At 37.1% G+C, this 21,548-nt stretch overlaps 1 protein-coding gene across 18 annotated transcripts in view; it reads right to left on the bottom strand.

Annotated features, from left to right (window-relative positions):
• Positions 1-21,275, bottom strand: part of ICE2 (interactor of little elongation complex ELL subunit 2) — an 87,929-nt gene extending 66,654 nt beyond the window's left edge. For 10 of the 18 annotated variants that reach the window (XM_082388079.1, XM_082388075.1, XM_082388073.1 and 7 more), the window contains exons 1-6: positions 21,118-21,232; positions 20,046-20,180; positions 17,988-18,092; positions 15,826-15,900; positions 11,447-11,708; positions 10,387-10,506 (exon numbers count right to left, since the gene is read on the bottom strand). In XM_082388079.1, coding sequence (XP_082244205.1) covers positions 10,387-10,506; positions 11,447-11,708; positions 15,826-15,900; positions 17,988-18,092; positions 20,046-20,086 — 603 coding nt within the window. In that variant the 5' untranslated portion in view covers positions 20,087-20,180; positions 21,118-21,232. Of the gene's footprint in view, positions 1-10,386; positions 10,507-11,446; positions 11,709-15,824; positions 15,901-17,987; positions 18,093-20,045; positions 20,181-20,836; positions 20,917-21,117 lie in introns of those variants that run through there. The other 8 variants (XM_082388070.1, XM_082388069.1, XM_082388068.1 and 5 more) reach the window with 5 other exon arrangements.
• Positions 21,276-21,548: the final 273 nt, after the last annotated feature.

Raw genomic sequence — 21,548 nt, forward strand, 5'->3', positions numbered from 1 at the left:
GATGATGAAAATCCACTTACAACAGTGCGCAAGTATTTAATGCCATTGAACTATCCTTAAAAATGGTTAAAATGGTAAATTTTATGTTATATATATTTTACCACACCAAAAAAAGAGAAATGGAAGACAGACTGAAACCTAGGAAGTTTGGGAATTCCAGAAAGAGAGTTGGGAAAACAAAAAAGAAGCAATAATTGAAAATGACTGAGAATTTTCAAGAACTGATGATGGATTTGAATCTACAGATACAAGACACACAATGAAACAAGTAGAATTTTATTCTAATAAAGTACATTGTAATGAAACTGTAATACACCAAAAATTAAGAGCGGTCAGAAAGAAAAGGCAGATTCCCTAAAAGAAATGACAATTAAACAAACAATACACTTTTCAATAATAATACGTGAGCCAGAAAAAGTAGAATTGTATCATCAAACGCTGAGAAATAAAACAAACTGTCAACTTAGAACTATGTATGGAGCAAAACTATCGTATTAGAATGAGAACAAAATAAAAATATTTCCAGGTAAACAAAAAAGAAGATTGTTCATCACCAAGAGACCTTCACCAAAGGAACATCTAGAACATATAACATTTCAGGAAAAATGAAGAGGATTTCAGAATGTAGATTTGAAAAGAAGAGATGGAAAGGCAAAAAAAGGTCCAAATTTGTAGATAAATGAAGACAAACATTGTTCATATAAAATAATAATGTAGGTAGGTTTAAAAAAGAGACAGCATTAAAACAATAGTATCAATGAGGAGGGATGTGATGAAAGTCAAAATGCTCTATGGTCTCTGTAGATGTATAGGTTAATAGAACTAAATAGAGTTGAGAAATTTACCCATAGGTCAATGGTGACAAGGTAATTCAATAAGGAAAAAATTCATTGTGAAAATTCAAGAGTAACCACTAAGAACAACAACAACAATGTATAAATTCCTAATCAATAGAGAGGGAAAAAAGAAGGGGGAAAAAGTCAACCCCCTCAAAAGAAGTCAAAGAAAGAAGTTTAGAAAAAGACAAATAGAAATCATAAACAGATTTATATACATAAATTATCACAATGAATGTAAATGACTCAACTTTTTAATTAATAGGCAAGAGATGGTCAGATCTTATTTAAAAAGGCACTCTAGCTAAACATCATTTTAAGAGGTATTTGTTTCCATAATTACAAATTATTTCTATAGTTCTATAGAATCTATAGAACTTTAATATAAGTTCTATAGATTCAAAGCAATCCCAATTAAAGTCCCACTTAGTTTTTTTCTAGAAATTGACAAGCTGATTCCAAAGTTTTCATGGAAATGCAAAGAACCAATAAAAGCCAAAACAATTTTAAAAAAGAACAAAGTTGTAGGATTTCCACCAGATGGTTTCTTGTAGTCTTCCACTACAAGACATGGTGGTATTGGCATAAAGACAGAAGTATAGATTAATGAAACAGACTAGAGTCATGAAATTGACCCACACATCATTGGTGAAAAGGCAATTTAATGAGGGGAAAAAATAGCTTTTTCAACCAATAGTGTGAAACAATTTCTCAACATTGGCACTATTGACGTTTTAGACCAGATAATTCTTTGTGTTGGGGGGGCCAACCTTTACATTGCAGGATATTTAACAACATTCTTGGCTCTACCCACTAGATGCCAGAAGCACTCCTTCCTCAGTTATGAGAACCCAAAATATTTCTAGACATTACCATATGTCTGGTAGGAGGCAAAATCACTCTCAGTAGAGAATCACTATGCTTGAACAACGAGATATCCAGATGAAAGGAAAATAAACTTTGACCCAAACCTCACATCTTGCACAAAAAAATAACTTGAAATTAACATATACACATTCACATAAAAGTTAAAACTATAAAACCTCTAGATCAGGGTTTCTCAACACAAGCACTATTGACCTTTGAGGCTCCATAATTCTTTGCTGTGGGGGATATTATATACATTGTAGGATGTTTAACAGCATCCCTGGCCTTTAGTCACTAGATACGAGTAATTCTCTGCCAGTTGTGACCATCAAAAATATCTCCAGACACTGCTGAAGTCCCCTGCATGGGGAGTGGGCACAGGGTAAAGGAGTAAAAGTGACCTCGGATAAGAACCACTTGGGGTTGGCAAATATTTCTATGCTAGAACACATACAAGCACCAACCATAAAACACTTGCAAAAATTAGACTTCATTAAAATTAAAATTCTGTTTTTTGAGAGACTATTAAAAAAATTAAAAAGCATGTCACAAACTGGGAGAAAACTATATATATATATATATATATATATATATATATATATATATATACACACACATACACATACACATATATATATGTGTGTGTGTGTATGTATATATATATATATATATATATATATATATATATAAAACAGGCTTGTATTCAGAATATATAAGGAACTTTCAAAAATCAATAAAAATAAAAACCAATAAAATTAGCAAAAGATGTTAACAGACATTTCACAAAAGCCAATAAAAACACAAAAAAGATGTTCAAACATCACTGCTCTTTGGGGATATGCAAACTAAAGCTATAATGAGACACTACTACACACCATAGGTTGGCTAAAATTAAAAAAGATTAACAACGTTAACCGTTAGCTAAAGTGGAGAACAACTGGAACTCTTATACATTCACTGTTGGCGAAGAGTATAAAATGGTACATCCACTATGGAAAACAGCTTGGCAGTTTCTAATAAAATTTAACTTTGTACTCTTGCCAGATGATCTATAAATACTATACCTAGTTATATGCCCAAGAAAATGCAAATATATGTCCCCCAAAAATCTTGTACAAGAATGTTCTTAATAGCTTTATTCAAAATTGCCCCAAACTGGGAATAACACAACTGCCCATCAACAGTTGAATTGGTAAACCAATTTTGGTATAACCATACAATAAAACAAAAAGGAATAAAAAGGAATACATTATGGATACTTGCATCAATGTGGATGAATCTCAAAAATGCTGACTAAAAGAAGTCAGACACAAAAGAGTACACTGTGTGTGATTCAATTTTTATAAAACTCCAGAAAAGGCAAATCTAATCTATGGTGACAGAAAGCAAATCAGTGGTTTCCTAGGGCCATGGATGGAAAGAGGCACAGAGATCTTTTTAGTGTGATAGAAATACTCCATATCCGGACTTCCCTGGTGGCACAGTGGTTAAGAATCCACCTGCCAATGCAGGGGACATGGGTTCGATCCCCAGTCTGGGAAGATCCCATGTGATGCGGAGGAACTAAGCCCGTGCGCCACAACTACTGAGCCTGTGCTTTAGAGCCCGCGAGCCACAACTACTGAGCCCGCGCACCACAACTACTGAAGCCCACGCACCCTACAGCCCACGCGCCATAACTACTGAAGCCCGTGTGCTCTAGGGCCCGCGTGCTGCAACTACTGAAGCCCACGTGCCAAGAGCCCGTGCTCCAAAACAAGAGAAGCCCCCGCTCGCTGCAACAAAGACCCAACACAGCCAAAAATAAATAAAATTTAAAAAAATAATAATAAAATAAAATACATTAAAAAAATAAAAAATTATTAAAAAAAGAAAAGAAAAAGAAATACTCCATATCATGGGTGGGGTCATGGTTACACAGGAAGACTCACTGAGACGCACTTAAAATTGATGCTTATTGTATGTAAATTTTACCTCAGTAAAATTGATTTAAAGTTAAATGTGGATTAAAAAGGGAGAGTTTATGCCTAGAAGAGAACATAGGCAAAACATTCTCTGACATAAATTGTACCAATGTTTTCTTAGGTCAGTCTCCCAAGGCAATAGTAATAAAAACAAAAATAAACAAATGGGACCTAATCAAACCTATAAACTTTTGCACAGCAAAGGAAACCATGAACATAATCAAAAGACAACGTACGGAATGGGAGAAAATATTTGCAAACAATGTGACCAACAAGGGCCTAATTTCCAAAATATACAAACAGCTCATAAAACTCAACAACAAAAAAACAAACAAGCCAATCCAAAAATGGGCAGAAGACCTAAATAAACATTTCTCCAAAGAAGAAATACAGATGGCCAATAGGCACATGAAAAGATGGTCAACACTGCTAATTATAAGAGAAATGCAAATCAAAACTACAATGAGGTACCACCCACATTGGTCAGAAAGGCCATCTTTAAAAAATCTGCAAACAACAAATGCTGGAAAGGGTGTGGAAAAAAGGGAACCCTCCTACACTGCTGGTGGGAATGTAAGTTGGTGCAGCCACTGTGGAAAACAGTAGGGAGGGACTTCCTTGGTGATCCAATGGGTAAGACTCTGAGCTCCCAATGTGTGGCGGGGCCCAGGTTCGATCCCTGGTCAGGGAACTAGATCCCACATGGATGCCCCAGCTAAGAGTTCACATGCCGCAACTAAGAGTCCGCATGCTGCAAGTAAAAGATTCCACATGCTGCAACAAAGATCCCACGTGCCACAACTAAGACCCAGTGTAGCCAAAATAAATAAATAAATATTAAAAGAAAAAAAGAAAACAGTAGAGAGGTTTCTCAGAAAACTAAAAATAGAATTACCATATCAGCCAGCAATCCCACTTCTGGGCACATATCCAGACAAAACTATAATTCAAAAAGATACATGCATCCCTATATTCATAGCAGCACTATTCACAGTAGCCAAGACATGGAAACAACCTAAATGTCCACCAACAGATGAATGGCTAAAGAAGGTGTGGTACATATATACAATGGAATACTACTCAGCCATAAAAAAGAACAAAATAATGCCACTTGCAGCAACATGGATGCAACTAGAGATTATCATACTAAGTGAAGTAAGTCAGAAAGAGAAAGACAAATACCATATGATATCACTTATATGTGGAATCTAAAATATGACACAAATGAAGCAATCTATGAAACAGAAACAGAATCACAGAGAGAACAGAGTGGTGGTTGCCAAGGGGGAGGAGGTTGGGGGAGGGATGCAGTGGGAGGTTGAGGTTAGCAGCTGTAAACTTTTATATATAGAATGGATAAACAACAAGGTCCTACTGTATAGCACAGAGAACTATATTCAGTATCCTATGATAAACCATAATGGAAAAGAATATATTAAAAAAAAAGAATGTAAAAAATGTATAACTGAATCACTTTGCTGTACAGCAGTAATTAACACAACATTGTAAATCAACTATACTTTAAAAAAAGAGAGTTTATTTAGTACGTAATGGCTACATGTTCTAACAATATAAATGCAGTATTAAAAAAAGTAGGGGAGAATGGTGAGAACATATGAAAAGATTTTTTCAAACTATTTTCAGAGATTCTATTGATTGGTGGCATTGTATTATTATTCTGAGGCTGTTGTGAGTATAATGTGGGATAAAGCAAACGAGACGCGTGGTCATTTTTTCTTTAAATGTACTTTTTCTAGCTCCATCTCCTGAAACAGTCTCATAAACACTGATCAACTCAGGTGCAGTGAGCATCCCCAGTGCCCAGACTGTAGACTTGAAATGCCATTTCGCACTAAAAGAAACAAAGGCTCTAGAAAATAGCTGTTTCCAGGGCTGGGATAGGAAATGTACAAAAGAAGCCTCAAAGACTCCTAGAGTGACACAAAAGGACTCAAAAGCCAGCATGAAGACCCCATCACTGGTCAAAGTTGGTATTATCTGAGTTTCAAAAAGGATAACAGTAGTGGACTAAAACCCATCAAATATGTTTAACTTCATGATTCAATAATAATATTTTTTTAAAAACAGTGATGACCATTGTAAAATAAGAAGGAACCAATTAATTTTTTCAAAACTGGTATATAAAGAATCTAGGACTTTTTCTGCTACATGAAATGGGAAGCCAAACAGTAGATGAGGAAAAACATATCTTAATAAAATTATTCCAACTAATGAATAAAAATAAATGATGCAATTAGAATCTTACAATTTTGAAAACCCCAGTGAATGAATAAATCTGGCATTAAGCATCAATAGCTACTAACATCACAAAAAACAATCAGACATTATGTGCCACCTGATTAAAGAATACACCACCATCTATATGTTCAAACCCTTTGGCAAGACTATAATTCTGATCAAGCTTCTGAATCCAGTTCACAATTTGTAAGAAATATAGAGGAAAAAAGAACATGTTGAGCATCATCATGAATATATAATTATCAAAATCTAGACTGTGGGAAACTTTAAAGGTCAAATGACCCAGGTTCTTGAAAAGATAAAGTTTAAGGAAAAAAAATATGGAGGGGGAACTTGTAGATTAAAAAACCTGTTTTATCAAATAAAAGAAAAAACTCCCAATGTATACAGTAGTCTCCCTTATCCATGGGGGATATATTCCAAGACCCTCAGTGGATGTCTGAAATTGTGGATAAGACTGAATATCATTTCCTATTCATACATACCTACGATAAAGTTTAATTTAAAAATTAGGCACAGTAAGAGATTAGCAACAATAATAATAAAATAAAAACAGAACAATTATAGCAATATTGTAATAAGTTATATGAATGTGGCAACTTTCTCTCTCTCTCTCAAAATATCTTACAAATTTAATGTCTTTTCAATCTTAACTAAGCACTTATCATGCGCTGCGGCTGTAACTTTTGCAGTTTGAGGTGTGACAGCAGAACACGAATTTCTTTTTCCTCCATTATAATTTCATGGATAGAAGATTCGTTCTTACTGCAGATCTTAGTAACTGCAGCATATGATTTTTGTTTTTTCCTTACTAAGTTGAGAACTTTCACCTTTTCACTGAAAGGAAACACTTTGCGGCTTCTTTTTGGCATACCCAAACTGCCAGCATCGCTACTCTTGCACTTTGGAGCCATTATCAAGTAAAATAAGGGTGACTTGAACACAAGCACTGTGATACCTTGAAAGTCCATCTGATAACCAAGGTGGCTACTAAGAGATTAATGGGTGGGATATACTAGACAAAAGGATAATTCACATTGTGGGTGGGGTGGAGCGGGATGGTGAGAGACTTCATCACACTACTCAGAATGGTATGTGATGAAGTATTTCTGGAATTTCCATTTGTGGGTAACTGACACGGAGTAAAGCAAAACCAAGATTAAGGGGGGACTACTGTACAACCCATAAAACTTTTGTATTTAGGATATACAAAACCTCCCACATATCAGTAACAAAAAGATGGAAAATCAAGTAGAATAAAGGGCAAAACTTGAACACTCAATTCACAGGAAATGACCAAGAAACTTAGGAAAAGGTATACAGTCTTATAAATATAGCACCCTATCCTCTAGACTGGTTAAAACTAAAATGACTGTAAGTATCAATTGTTGACGATATGGAGTAAAAACCTCTCAAACACTGCTGGGTACAATGTAAAGTGGCATAACCACTTTGGAAAACAGTCTAACATTATCTATTGAAGTTGAAGATATGCACACTCTATAACCCAACAATTTCATTCCTAGTCATATACCCAGTAGATACATGTGTACATGTGCAAGAGACATGTATGAGAATTTTCATAGGGGCACTGCTTAGAATAGCTCAAAACTGGAAACAGCCCAGATTTTGATCAACAGAATAAACCAGTTTACTTATACATGTACAGAAATAAAAATGAATGAAATACAACTACACACATACATACATATGAATCTCACAAACACACTATTGAGTAAAGGAAGAATTCTGTTCACATAAAAGAGCAAAAGAATTCACATAAAATTCAAACACAGGCAAAAGAAAACTTGAATTACCAAAAAAAAATTTTTTTTAAAGGCATGGAAATTATCAAACCAAACTTGGCACAGTGATTATTTCTTCAACAAGGGAAAATGTTATTATCTAGGAGGGATATACAGGGGCCTTCTAGGTTACTGGTAATGTTTTATTTCTTGACTTGGAAGAGAGTTACATAGGTGTTCACTATATAATTATTTGTTAAGCCGTACATATTTGTTCTAAATACTTTTTCATAGTATTTAAATATATTTCATAATATACATTTCATACATATTATGAAATATTATAATATACATATTAATGTATAATATTAATGTTAATATTATACATATTAATACATTTCATAATATAAAATTAAAATTTTAAAACAATAAAAAGATTAGAAAAATATCAGTGAGTCTCTGGGGTAAGATGTAAAGTGTAATAAGACAATGTGCTGCCAAGTCAACCTGGCTAAAAAGCAAGACCTAATGCTGATTGCTAGCTATCAAATAATGTACTCTGTTCATAAACAGTTTTATATTCACTTAACAAGTAATTATACCGAGCACTTACTGTGTGCCAGGCATTATTCCAGTGACTGGGAACACCCCAGCACGCAAACAGTACTTACATCCAAGTGTTAGGGAGAAAGACGATAAACAAAACATGGTAAAGGAAACGCTGAGGGTGATGCTACTTTTTATACGGTAATTAGGAGTATCCTCAGTGATAGCTGGCATCTGAACAGAGAGAGACTTAAAGGAATCAAGGAACTAATCCACGCAGGTATCTGGGGAACAGCTTGCCAGAAAGATGGGAACAGCCAAAGGCCTTAAGGCAGGACCGTGCCTGGTGTATTCAAGAGACACAAAGAGCCCAGGAGGCTGGAATGGAGTAACTGAGAGGAACACGCAGGAGATGAAGCAGGCTTGGGGTGGTGGTGGTGAGGAGGCGGGATCATGCAGGGCACTGCAGAACTTTCTAAAGACTGTCTCTTCCTGAGTGAGATGAGAAGCCATTTGAAACCAGCAAAATGAGGGGATGTGATTTATGTTTTAAAACTGTCATTGTGGTCCTTTCACCAACACTATTAAAATAGGAACAGCTACAGTGCCTTTCACATATGGAGAAATATGACACTCTGTTTAAGTATATCATACATAGGTTCAGAGAAAAATGAAATTCTGCCTTTGATTTAGAAGATTCATTCTTCTGGTTCATATTAACAACAAAATTTCACCTTAAAAAAGTGTTTGTTTTAAAGTAGAACTAATACCCTCTGCTGTCCTCCAATTTATAATGAGCAGTTTTTTAAAAAGTTGTGCTAAAATACCCTTAAAACCTACTATCTTAACCATTTTTAACTGTAGGGTTCAATACTACTAAGTATATCACATTGTTTTGTACAGTGAGTAGTTTTATTTATTTATTTCAAATTTATCAATTTTATCATGTATGGCTTATTTTTTTAATTTTTAAAATTTATTTATTTATTTATTTATTTTTGGCTGTGTTGGGTCTTTGTTGCTGTGCGCGGGCTTTCTCTAGTTGCCGTGAGCAGGTGCTACTCTTTGTTGTGGTGTGAGGGCTTCTCATTGAGCTGGCTTCTCTTGTTGTGGAGCACCGGCTCTAGGCGCGCAGGCTTCAGTAGTTGTGGCCTGCGGGCTCTAGAGCTCACGCTCAGTAGTTGTGGTGCACGGGCTTAGTTGCTCCACGGCATGTGGGATCTTCCCGGGCCAGGGCTCGAACCTGTGTCCCTTGCATTGGCAGGCAGATTCTTAACCACTGTGCCACCAGGGAAGCCCTGACTAGTTTTAAAGGCTTAAAAAAAAATTCAGACTGGTGTTGGTGTTTCTAGATGGATTCTACTACAACTCTACTATTAAGTTACTATTCAAGTAGTGTACTCTAAATTTTTCCTACGCCTACTACATGATGGGAGGATTTACATGCTTTGTTAATAAACGTGCATGAAACAGATAGTTAGTGGGAAGCAGCAGCATAGCACAGGGAGATAAGCTCGGTGCTTTGCGACAGCCTAGAGGGGTGGGATAGGGAGGGTGGGAGGGAGGCTCAAGAAGGAGGGGATATGGGGATATATGTATGCATATGGCTGGTTCACTGTGTTGTACAACAGAAACATACACAGTATTGTGAAGCAATTATACTCCAGTAAAGATGTATTAAAAAAATAAATGATAATTGCCCTCAAAAAAAATTAAAAAATAAATCTGCATGAATAATTTAAGTATCAAAAAATTATTTGATGAAATTTACCATCCGGTGGCCGGTTACCATGAAAATAGTGAATATAAATTTATATGACTAGGTTCTAAAGGACCATACAGATTTTTAAGGACCAAGATAGCTCCTTAAACCCCATTCTCTCGCAAGGGAAATCAGTGCATCAGATCAAACCATCCATATGAGTAAAATATAACTCAAATACAGTAGTTAGATCATTAAAAGAAAAAAACATGAATATACTATAGTACCTGATTTTGAGGTGTCAGTATTTCTATTATTTAAATACATGATGAATAAAAGACCTACATACAGTTTGGTCTCTAATTCGACAATATTAACGTGTGTTTTTGGAAAATCATCACACATTTTAAAACGCTGCTATTGCGTATTACTTGGCAGTTTAAGTAAATGTGATTTTTTTTTTTTACCTCTGTGAAGAGACGAGCGTTATCAGAAAGCATATTATAATCCTGTGCACATTTCTTTGCAGAATTCTGCAAAAATTTTAGGAATTCGGTAACTTCTTCATTCACATGTTTTTTCATATCCTGATTTTGAAAAAAAGTAGACATATCTTAGAATAAGAAGCTTGGTTAAAAACAATCACTTCTCAATCGCTGCACTAATCATTTGGACTTAAAGTATCATGTCCAAAGCAGAAATCACAAAAAAGTTCACTCCACAAAAAGAGAAAAGCTAATGACTAATGCTACAATATATGATTAGGAATTAATAAGTTCATTTTATAAAATGCTCTTAACATAAAAAGGACAAACACCCAAATGGAAAAATAAGCAAACATCTAAATATGCAAGTTACAAAAGAATTAGAAATGGCTTATAAACACATGGAAAAAGCTTACTTTCATTAGTAACCACTGTAAGTTAATATAAAACAAGAGATTGCCATTTTTTCCGTATCAAATTAGAGGCAAAAAAAGTAATGTTCATTATTAGTGAGGATATTTTGAAAAAAACCTTCATACAGTAGTGGTACATACAAATTGGTTTAAACATTTTTTCAGAACAATTTACTCGTGTGTAACTGCAGATCAAAGCCTTAAAAACATGTATAGTTTTTGATCTGGTAATTATATTTTTAAGAATTTATCTTAAGGAAACAATCATAGATATGAACAAAGAGTTTGCAACAATGATATTCAGCACAGCATCACTTACCTAATCGAGAATTTGGAAACTACTTAATTAAAGTAATAATTAACAAAAATTTTAAAGTGGTTCAAGGAGCAAGGTAAAGTTCTACTTCTAGTACTTAATATGAACTGGGGTGAAATATACTCAGAACTAGAGCAAAATTCCTCAACTATAACAGAAACAATAGAATTAAAGCACCAATGTTCTGTCAATTAAACTCCTTATAGTTTCCATTTTTATTAATGTGATTGCACCTAAAAACATAAAAGCAAACTTCAAATATTTCCTAACTTTTAAATATTTTTTAACTGACGCCGAAGAACAGAATACATACCAAGTACTGCAAGTAGTCATTTTTATTTATTCCAACAGCTTTGGAACTCGCAGGGATTTTTGCATATTTAACCAACAAATCCACATAATTCCTCTGTTCTCTCTGTGAGAAACGAGAGAAACGAGGATAAGGAACTCTTGGTTTTGGAAGAAGAACCATTCCAACTGTGGTTTTCACTTTTTCCTTTGCTTGAGTTGCTGAACTAACTGCCGGCTCAGTTTCTACAGAACTTGCTGAGGCATTCAAATTTTCTCCTATACGTCTGGGAAAAAAAAATACAATTTACAAATATGTGCTTTCCACATGAAGATTACTATCATGAAACTTCATGATTCTCAATCACCAGGGAGAATATAGAGTGATTAACAGAGTAAATTCTGGATTATTATCTAACTCTGCCACCTGCATTTTGATGTTTAGCCATTTAGTATAAATCAAGTATTCTGCAGGATAGGATCACATTACAAGTTTACCTTCAATTACCTGATGGAGAGGAAGAGGCAAAATCCTTAGACAAGTTATTCAATTTGGAAGCTTTCTCCCTTTATTGAAGAGGGGTAAATCACTCTTGCTAGTTATATATGCAGGTATTTTGTGTTTACATTTTATTACAATTCAAGTTGTTTTTTAATACCTAAATTCTTCAATAAGATATATCAGTTAATGCGGTGAACAAAAGCCACTAAGAGCAGGATATGATGGGGTCACAAACTTGAAGTTCATAAATTCATTGAGATTCTAAATTTTCTGGTTTCCTCTGCTTTAATTATCTCAAGAATTAAAAAGAAAATCCCAACACTCTGTGATATATTTTATGGAAACAACAGTGGTTTGAGAAAAGTTGTATAATCCTCTATCACTCATGCACGTGGCTGAGTCTATGGAAATGTCTTTATGTTTTGTATAGATATAAAAGAGAAATCTTGGCACATCTATAATGAAATACACTACAGGAAAAAGTGGTGAGTAGCTAGAGAACCTGTTACCCTATCTGTTTATGAAATGCTACCCCCAATTTAAAAAAAAAAAATCACCTTACTACACCAATTAAGGTATATGAATACAAATTTCTTATCTTGTACATAATCTGTCTCTATTGCTGCTATTCAGTGTTATAATCTACATTTTTCTTAAGAAAGTCTTAAAGTACACACACACACACACACACACACACACACACACACACACGAAACTACATTTCCTTAGCCTCTACAACTTTAATTTCCACCACAGTAATGATCTGGCTCCAAACTAAACGACAATAACCAAAAAGGAAGGGAAACTAATGAAAGGATAAATGTCTGTTGATTCATTCTTCATTCCTCGATTCATTAATATTTTGAATGACTACCATGTGCCAGCTCTATGCTGGGTACTGGACATACGACCAACACTGAGCACAATACAGTCTCTACCCTCTAGGACCTTACAATCAAGTGGATCAGACAAACGAATGGGGAAGAAAGAGAAGTAAATATGAACACCAATACAATATGACTATGGTGATCTGAGGTTTCCAAACTGAACATATTGAATAGGTGACTGAGAAAAATCCTAAGGACATAGAAATCAGGGATGAAGAGGAAGAAAGGGGAGGGGAAAGAAATATCCAGAGCAGTGGTTTTCAGTCGTAACAGTATTAATTCCCTCAGGGCATTCTGGAAGCCTGTGGGTGCATCTAGGTTGTCCAAAATAGAATTAAAGGCATTTAGGGCTTCCCTGGTGGTGCAGTGGTTAAGAATCTGCCTGCCAATCCAGGAGGCACGGGTTCGAGCCCTGGTCCGGGAAGATCCCACATGCTGCTGAGCAACTAAGTCCATGTGCCACAACTACTGAGCCTGCGCTCTAGAGCCCGAGAGCCGCAGCTACTGAGCCCTCATGCCACAACTACTAAAGCCAGCGCGCCTAGAGCCCGTGCTCCGCAACAAGAGAAACCACCACAATGAGAAGCCCGCACACCGCAACAAAATGTAGCCCTCGCTCGCCGCAACTAGAGAAAAGCCTGCACACAGCAACGAAGACCCAATGCAGCCAAAAGTAAATAAATATATTTATTTATTTAAAAATAAAAAATTAAAGGCATTTAGAGGTGAGGAACACTAGATTTCTGTAATGTATCGTAGTGTCCTGCACAACTTTCAAAGGTCATTTCAAGCTTTCTCTTATCATATACAAGTAAGTGTGGTCTGTTATTACTTATCCTAACAACACATTTTACTCTTTTATTTCTATGATTTTTTTTATGGTATAGTTTCTCTTACTTCTCTTAAATCCAATCTTAGTCATGTTAGCTGGTGCATCCGACTACTTCATTATATCTTCTAGTGCAGTAGTATCTATTACAATGCATAATATAAATTATTTTCCTTTTATTTCACATTTATATATCTAGAGCATTAGTTTAAAATATTATGTCTATGGCTACTAATATCTATGAATTTTAATTCATAGTAAACAAGGTTTCTTACTTCTTATAAACATTTGTTATGCAAAGTGGGAGAGTTTCAGCCTGGTAAGTTTGGGAATTACCAATCTAGATCCGTGTCTGGACAAAGGGTGAGTTAAGTCCCATCCAAAACTACCATTAATCTGTTTTAGATCAACGTTAAAATATTAGAATAAATATGGGAAAAATTCCAAAATTCTTTAAAAAAAGACTTAGAGCCCTCAAATAAGGCAAAATATTCAAGATTACTCTTTTAGAGCTAAACTCTGGATGGAGAACTAATCAAGAGAGCAGGTTAGTAAATGGAAAAAGAATTTTGGAAATTAAAATAAGGATGCTTAGATTGGCTCTGAAAATAATACAGGTGAAAGAAGACATACTTAGCTACTAAAGTTTCTCCAATAACTGCATAAAAATAAGCATATTTTAGGTTAACAAAATGAATATTAACTGCTGATCTTGGGAGAAATGTATTACAGCAAATTGATTTCTCAGTAGAAAATGTCTTGAGAGCTATTCAAACCTCACAGTATTGTGTCCGCAATTCTTAACAATACTGCTTCACAGCTGTCTCTCTGAATATGAGAACATGTCTGTCCTTGTGACACAAACTGGCAAATTTAATTAAGCTGCTGCAGCAACAAGATGCTGACTCAGATATGCCAGAGTAGGAATGTCAAGAAATTCTAGCAGTTTAAATTGGCTACATTCAGCAAAGAATGAAACGGCAGCACATCAAGATCATTTCTGTGTGCAGCGCTGTCAAAATCTTCATCAGGGTGCAAGCCAAAAGCATCTGATGGGGTTTTTCTATCCACATTTACAGCATTATATTTTATTTAAGTTGATGGTTTGAAGTTTTCTCCCTTCATTTTGTCAACTACCCACTCTCCTTTTTTACTTTAAGTAAAAAAAAGGCAGAATTCAAAAGTTTTCGTTTCCTATGCTTTAAGTCTCCTGGTTTGGGTAGCTTCTTTAAGTAGCATTTGGAAATGGTACTTCTAGCCTCCATCTAAAGTCTACCTGTACCTCCTGAATTTGATTTACTTATATACATTAAACATGTTAAAATTTCTTTTTTCTTTTTTGTGTATTTGAAGCTTCTTTCCCCTTTGTTGGCTTAAAACTCAGTTATAAATATCTATAAACAGAAACTAATTTTTTTTAATTTTGGCTGCATTGGGTCTTTGTTGATGCACGCAGGCTTTCTCTAGTTGCAGCGAGCGGGGGCCACTCTTTGCTGCAGTGTGCAAGCTTCTCATTGCGGTGTCTTCTCTTCGTTGCAGAGCACGGGCTCTAGGCACATGGGCTTCAGTAGTTGTGGCACGTGGGCTCAGCAGTTGTGGCTCGTGGGCTCTAGAGCACAGGCTCAGTAGTTGTGGCGCACAGGCTTAGTTGCTCTGCGGCATGTGGGATCTTCCTGAACCAGGGTTCGAACCCCTTTCCCCTGCATTGGCAGGTGGATTCCCAACCACTGCACCACCAGCGAAGTCCCCAGAAACTAATTTTTAAAAAGGCAAATATTTACCTTTTAGTGGAGGGAAAAGGGTTGAATAAAAACCTCATATTGTTGAAAGTAGCATAATTAGAGGTATCAATATTTTCCCAAATATGTAATTTATAGAACACAAAATACAAAATTAGGGCTAATAAATTTACATTCTTCCGAGTCTTTTTTTGCTTTTTTCTTCCTAGTTTTTTCATCAAGAAAACTGTGGTAATTTAATATAGTCTGAAAATCCATTCTTACTATAATAAAACTAAAGGTTAGCAAAAAAGACTAGAAACATACGAAATCAATGACTTGTGTCTTTATTTCTTCTATGCTAAAAGGTGTATCATACTAACAAATTATTTTGTGCTATATAGAAATCTAAAGAAAAACAAGTGATATTCTAAGAAAAAAAGATTTTAGGTGTTAAGTGTACTCAACTTCCAGTAAGGCGTCCTCTCCCTTACAAATTTCAGACTATAACCCACGCTTGGGATATGCTGAATAGAACCGGATCTGAAAAGAACCATAAAATAATTAAGAAGCAGTAGCAGGGGACTTCCCTGGTGGGGCAGTAGTTGAGAATCTGCCTGCCAATGCAGGGGACATGGGTTCGATCCCTGGTCCGGGAAGATTCCACATGCTGCGGAGCAACTAAGCCCGTGCGCCACAACTACTGAGCCCATGCTCTAGAGCCCGAGAGCCACAACTACTGAAGCCCATGTGCTGCAACTACTGAAGCCCGCGCACCTAGAGCCCATGCTCCACAAGAGAAGCCACCGCAATGAGAAGCCCACGCACTACAACAAAGAGTAGCCCCCAGCCCCCACAACTAGAGAAAGCTCACGCGCAGCAACAAAGACCCAATGCAGCCAAAAAAAAAGAAAGATGCTCATTGTCTGTAACAGTAAAGGAATGGAAACAACCTAAATGAGTATCAGTGGTAGCAATTAATTGATTCCACTAAGAAATACCACTGTCACCAGAAAACTAGGAGGAAAATTAGAGTGAGATATATCCATAGTCAAGAGCTCACTGATGATTTTAAGAGGAGCAGTTTTAGTAGCCTAGTGAGGGCAGAAGGCAGATTACAGTGGACTGTTCAGTGAAAGCAAGTGCAATGGGATATGGAATAAAGGGAAGGATTTTTTTTTTCCATCCTGTTTTTTAAATCGATTCTCCAAATCTGTCTTTTGGCTGGAGAGTTTAATCCATTTAAAGTAATTATTGGGAGGGAGGGACTCAGCGATGTTATTTTGTTAATTGTTTTTGGTATGTCTTATAGATTTTTTGTCCCTCATTTCCTCCCAGCAAGCATATACAAGTATTTAAAGAAGTCTAAGTACAAATGAGAGAAAAGCTAAGAAAGTAACTAGGAGGGGATGTGGAACCCAGGGATTGAGATGGGACAAACTTGAGCATGTTTAAATATTGGTCAAGAGAGAACAAAGAGGGACTTCCCTGGCAGTCCAGTGGTTAGGACTCTGTGCTTCCACTGCAGGGGGCATGGGTTCGATCCCTGGTATGGGAACTAAGATCCCACAAGCTGCGCGGCATGGCTTAAAAAAGAGAGACAGGAGTTAAGAGGGGATGCTAATTGACAGAAAGGGTACTGAAAAGGCAGGAAAAGATGGGGTCCCATTCCATGCAGAGGCTAGAAGTATGATTCCTCCATTGCAAAACGAGTGGAGAAAGGATGAAAGTTAAAAATTGAGCCCCCCTAGGGGAGCTCCCCAATTCCTCATTTGGCATATTTTCACTCCTTTCTAGTAAACTTGATTAGTTTTAAGATTCATCCACAACAGAGTTGAAACAGCTAATCACAAAGGAAAGAAGAGCTGTTACAGGCAAGTAAGCAGTGAGAAGGGAAAATCATCACTTAACAGGCATTTTCATACCAGAAAAAAACTCTATGGCAATTTGGTGGTATCTATTAAAATATAAAATGTTTATAGAATCTGCCCAAACAATTCAATTTCTATGACTTTATCTTACAGAAATAATTACAAGAACTTTATAAATGTTACTGTTTAAAATCCCAAAGAGGAACACAAACATTTTGCAACGTAAAACTAGCTAAAAGAATTAAAAGTATCTCTGTATAGTAAAATAATATGCAACCATTAAGAAGACTGAGTTAATGTAGGGGCACAAAATGCCCAAACTATTATTTTAAATGAAAAAAGCAAATTGCAAAACAGTTTTATAGTGTTTACAGCACTTTACAGTATTTATGGTGTGATCCCCCCACCCCTTCTTTCGGCCACGCCACACGGCTTGCGGGATCTTAGTTCCCTGACCAGGGATTGAACCCGGGCCCTCAGCAGTGAAAGCGCGGAGTCTTGACCACAGGTCTGCTAGGGAAGTCCCCCCATTTTTCTTTTAATATGTATCTCTTCATGTGTGGAGAGAAAGGTCTGAAAAGATATATATGCACACCAAAGAGTGGTTGCTTTTTGGTACTGAGTTCTTCTATTTTTTTAATTTCTAAATTTCTATAATGTGAATTTATCATGGTGGATATAGATAGATACAAAACTTCAACTATCAGGAAAATAACAATCAAATATGGAAATAAATAACCAAATAAATAAACATATTACCTGCTAGATAAAATACATAGTTCTTTTAAACTTGGAGCCATGGAATGATCTTTATAATTTTCTCGAGAGAAAAATGTCTTAAGGCCATTTTTGGGGGAAACATCCCTGTAAAACAAAGTAATTTACTTGAATTTGACAATTCAAAATTTCATGCTAGATTAACAGGCATAATGGTACAATTATAATTTAAAACTACATGTCCCCTACATCCCCTTTCCCAGAAAATCACCTCTTAATAATTTTAATTTCATGTGTGAGTTTAGATGTTTTACTTCTTGGATAGTTTTTAACCTAGGCCCATTCTGAAATTCTCCAATTCCAACAATCAGCCTTGCTTTTTCCTTTAGTACCAATCTAAATGTCAGAGATACTTGAGAGTTAAAGATAGAACAGATTGAAGTATCATAAAGGGTCTGTCAGGGGCAAGGCTCACCTCAGGCTCTGTGGCATAACATTAAGATGTTTGATTGCTGAAAGAAAATGCTTCTTAACCTATTTTTGTCTCATTCACTATTGTGCTCAGCCAAAAAACACTACGAAGACTGATTATCCAACTTTTTTTGTTAACTTGGCAAATGTGATAAATGGTTTGCCTCTACGAAAACTACTTGCAAGGTCATATATGATTTTCTATATTGTAATTAATTTACAGACTAACATACTATAGTCAATGCTTTCTGTATAGTAAGCATCCAATAAATGCTGGTTGAACGAAAGAATTTAAAAATTAAACACACTGAGAACGATTAATCTAGGGAGAACAAAAATTAGAAGGATTCTGTAGAAAAGGACCATTCCAAGGACCGTAATACTGTGCAAAGGCTCTAAACCACGTCTGGTTTCACAATGTCAATGGTATATAAGAGCATCTGTGCTGCATTTGAACACATTTTTTATGGCAAGGAGCATAAATGTTCATACCTCTTAAAACTTACAACAGAAAAATCTAGTCAAATGGCACATTGTGGCTGGCCCATTACTAAAATGGGAAATTCTCACATATTTGCTCCATACTCATTTCTTACTGTTTTAAAGGTGTTTATCTAAAAACAATAATTAAGGTATAAATGATAAAACTAAAAAGTCTTATTTGCTATGCACTGGTGTAGTTTCTTAGTACTTGCTATTGTGCTGTATCTGTGACATCTCATTAAATTCTAAAGTTTTTGCATAACATACAAAAACAAAGTCATGGGCCTCAGGAATTGTGAGCTCCTTGGAGGAAACACTTGTTTGCAGTAAACAAATACTTATTGAACACATACTGATTGTATTTATGTGATAAATTTGACATGTTACACTTTGTAAATTTAAGGTGTACAGCATGTTACTTTGATAACATTTCTATATTGTAATATGATTGCCAATGAATCAATATTTATCACATTACATCATTATAGACAATATCATCGTCTATATGCATTATACTAGAGGACGTAGTGATTGAATCTTCTCTGAGTCAGGTACTATTTTAGTCATCTTTGTAATCTCTTATAACCCTTGTATTCTCCTCCGCTAGCAAACTCCTTCGCTAGTAAAGAGCAGATGCTCACTAAATGTGTGTTACATTGATCTAAAGCAGCACACACATTAGATTTCTACATAGCCACCATATTACTTAATAGAGTCCTCTATTTGTAAAGTTCTCATACACTTCTAAAATAGTCTATGCATTTACATTATCACTTGATATAGATTCCAATATAACAAAAAGAAGCTTGCCTATTCTTAAAAAAAGGTTCTTGAACGCAGGAAAGTTCCAGCATCTCTCCTTCACTAAGACCAACAATAAATACATGATGGAGTTATACCTAGAAGCAATCTAAGTGCTGAATTGTTACCACTTTAGGAGAGGAAGTGCAGTCAAAGATAACTCAAAAGTGCCAAGCAGGTGTAGATAAGAACGGGGTAGATGAGAATGGGGTAAACTCTAAGCCACTGTACCTATCTTCTTTCTGTTTCCTCCAAATCTCTCCAGGCCAGACACCCTCGTTTCCTAATGCAGCCACCAGACCCACTTCAATCCTCTTTAGGGGATTACAAACAGATGTAACTCACCAGTTCAGCCTTGGTTCACCCATGGCCATCATGGAGCTCATATTCCTAGATTGCTGCTTCACTCTAGTTCACAATTCTGCTGCCTGGCAGTGTAGGCTCCTGAGGAGGCAGGATGTGTCTAGAATTTGCACTCAACTGAGGAAAAACCAAAGGTCAAGAACAAAAGCAGGTGATTGGCTGGACCAGATATTGTTAACTCAGATGAGGCAAGAACCTGTTCCTAACACCCACCCTCAATCGACACAGACACCTAAAATAGAAAAGAGCAGACAGATGACTATTCCCAAGGTCTTTGGGTCAGAACAGCGAAGCTAACATAGGATCAGTCCTTCTCCGTTTAACTTATTCCAGGAACGTCACGAAAGAAGACCGAAACAGAACGGTGTTCTCATTGCTCACATACAAGATCCCGGCATGGGCTGTATGTCTTGACTCAGTCCCCTGCCCCGACTCCCTTATTGTCAAAATAAATCTTGCTTCCATTTTCCCAACCATACATTATTATGGGGCAGATTCTGGCAAGCAACGAAGGACAAAAGCTATCTGGATATCAAGAATCTTTCAAAGAGAACCTCACTTTTGAGGAGACTGACGGCCAGATAACTTAAGTGACATTTCACGGGATCACTTAGAGGAATCACCAGCACTAGAAATCTGGCTTGCATCTGGCTTGAACATCAACACTGCATGTTCAGTGCTTCTCCTGCCACCCCGCGCTGACTGATAAAGAGTTTGTGAGCAACGGACAGTCAAACGTAGGAGTCAATCTCTCGGCAGCGGACGGGCCTCACCTGCTCCCACTTAATCCACCTCCCACGCTTCTGCCCGGTGAGGGGCTGGGGCGGGAGAGCCGAAGAAGGCACAAGGAAGGCTGAGGGAAAGGCAACCAAAGGAAAAACAAGGTTCTAGAAATGCAGTAAATCGGTGAGCAAAGACGGGGGAGGGGACCGCGCCAACACCAGGTGCGAAGGGTCCTGGCCCGGCCTAGGGGCCGCCATGTTCCCTCCTCCCGCCCCTCACAAGCGCGCCCTCCCCGCCGAGTCTCCGCAACAAAGCAGCCTTTGCCGCCCACCTCGTGGTCCGCGGCGCCTCAGCCCCGGACCGCGACCTAGACCCTCCCGAGACACACTCACTCCCGTCCAACTCACTCCTCTCTGTCGCGCGTCTCCGGAAGGCCTTATTTAAAGGACGTGGCCGCGTCGCCTCGGCCTTGCGTGCTGACGTCATCAGCGACGCAGCGGGCGGGGCCCGCGCGACTCGAGAGAGCCGTCCCCCGCCTCCCCCTCCGCCCCCCGCCCCCTTCCCGCCTCCTCCCCGCCCCCGGACTCCTGGTAGTTTCCGCTGGAAACGGTGAGACAGGGGTTGCTGGAGTTCACCTCGGGGTCTGGGGGGCTGTGTATTGTCCTAGAGAGTCCTCGACCTTAAGGAGATCATAAACTGGAAGGAGGACAGGTGACAAGTACAGTACTGGAAAGACCCAGGCTTGGTTGTGACCTTACTTAA

This window comes from Balaenoptera borealis (genome assembly GCF_965194805.1).
Source record: "Balaenoptera borealis genome assembly, chromosome: 3".
Classification (NCBI taxonomy): domain Eukaryota; kingdom Metazoa; phylum Chordata; class Mammalia; order Artiodactyla; family Balaenopteridae; genus Balaenoptera; species Balaenoptera borealis.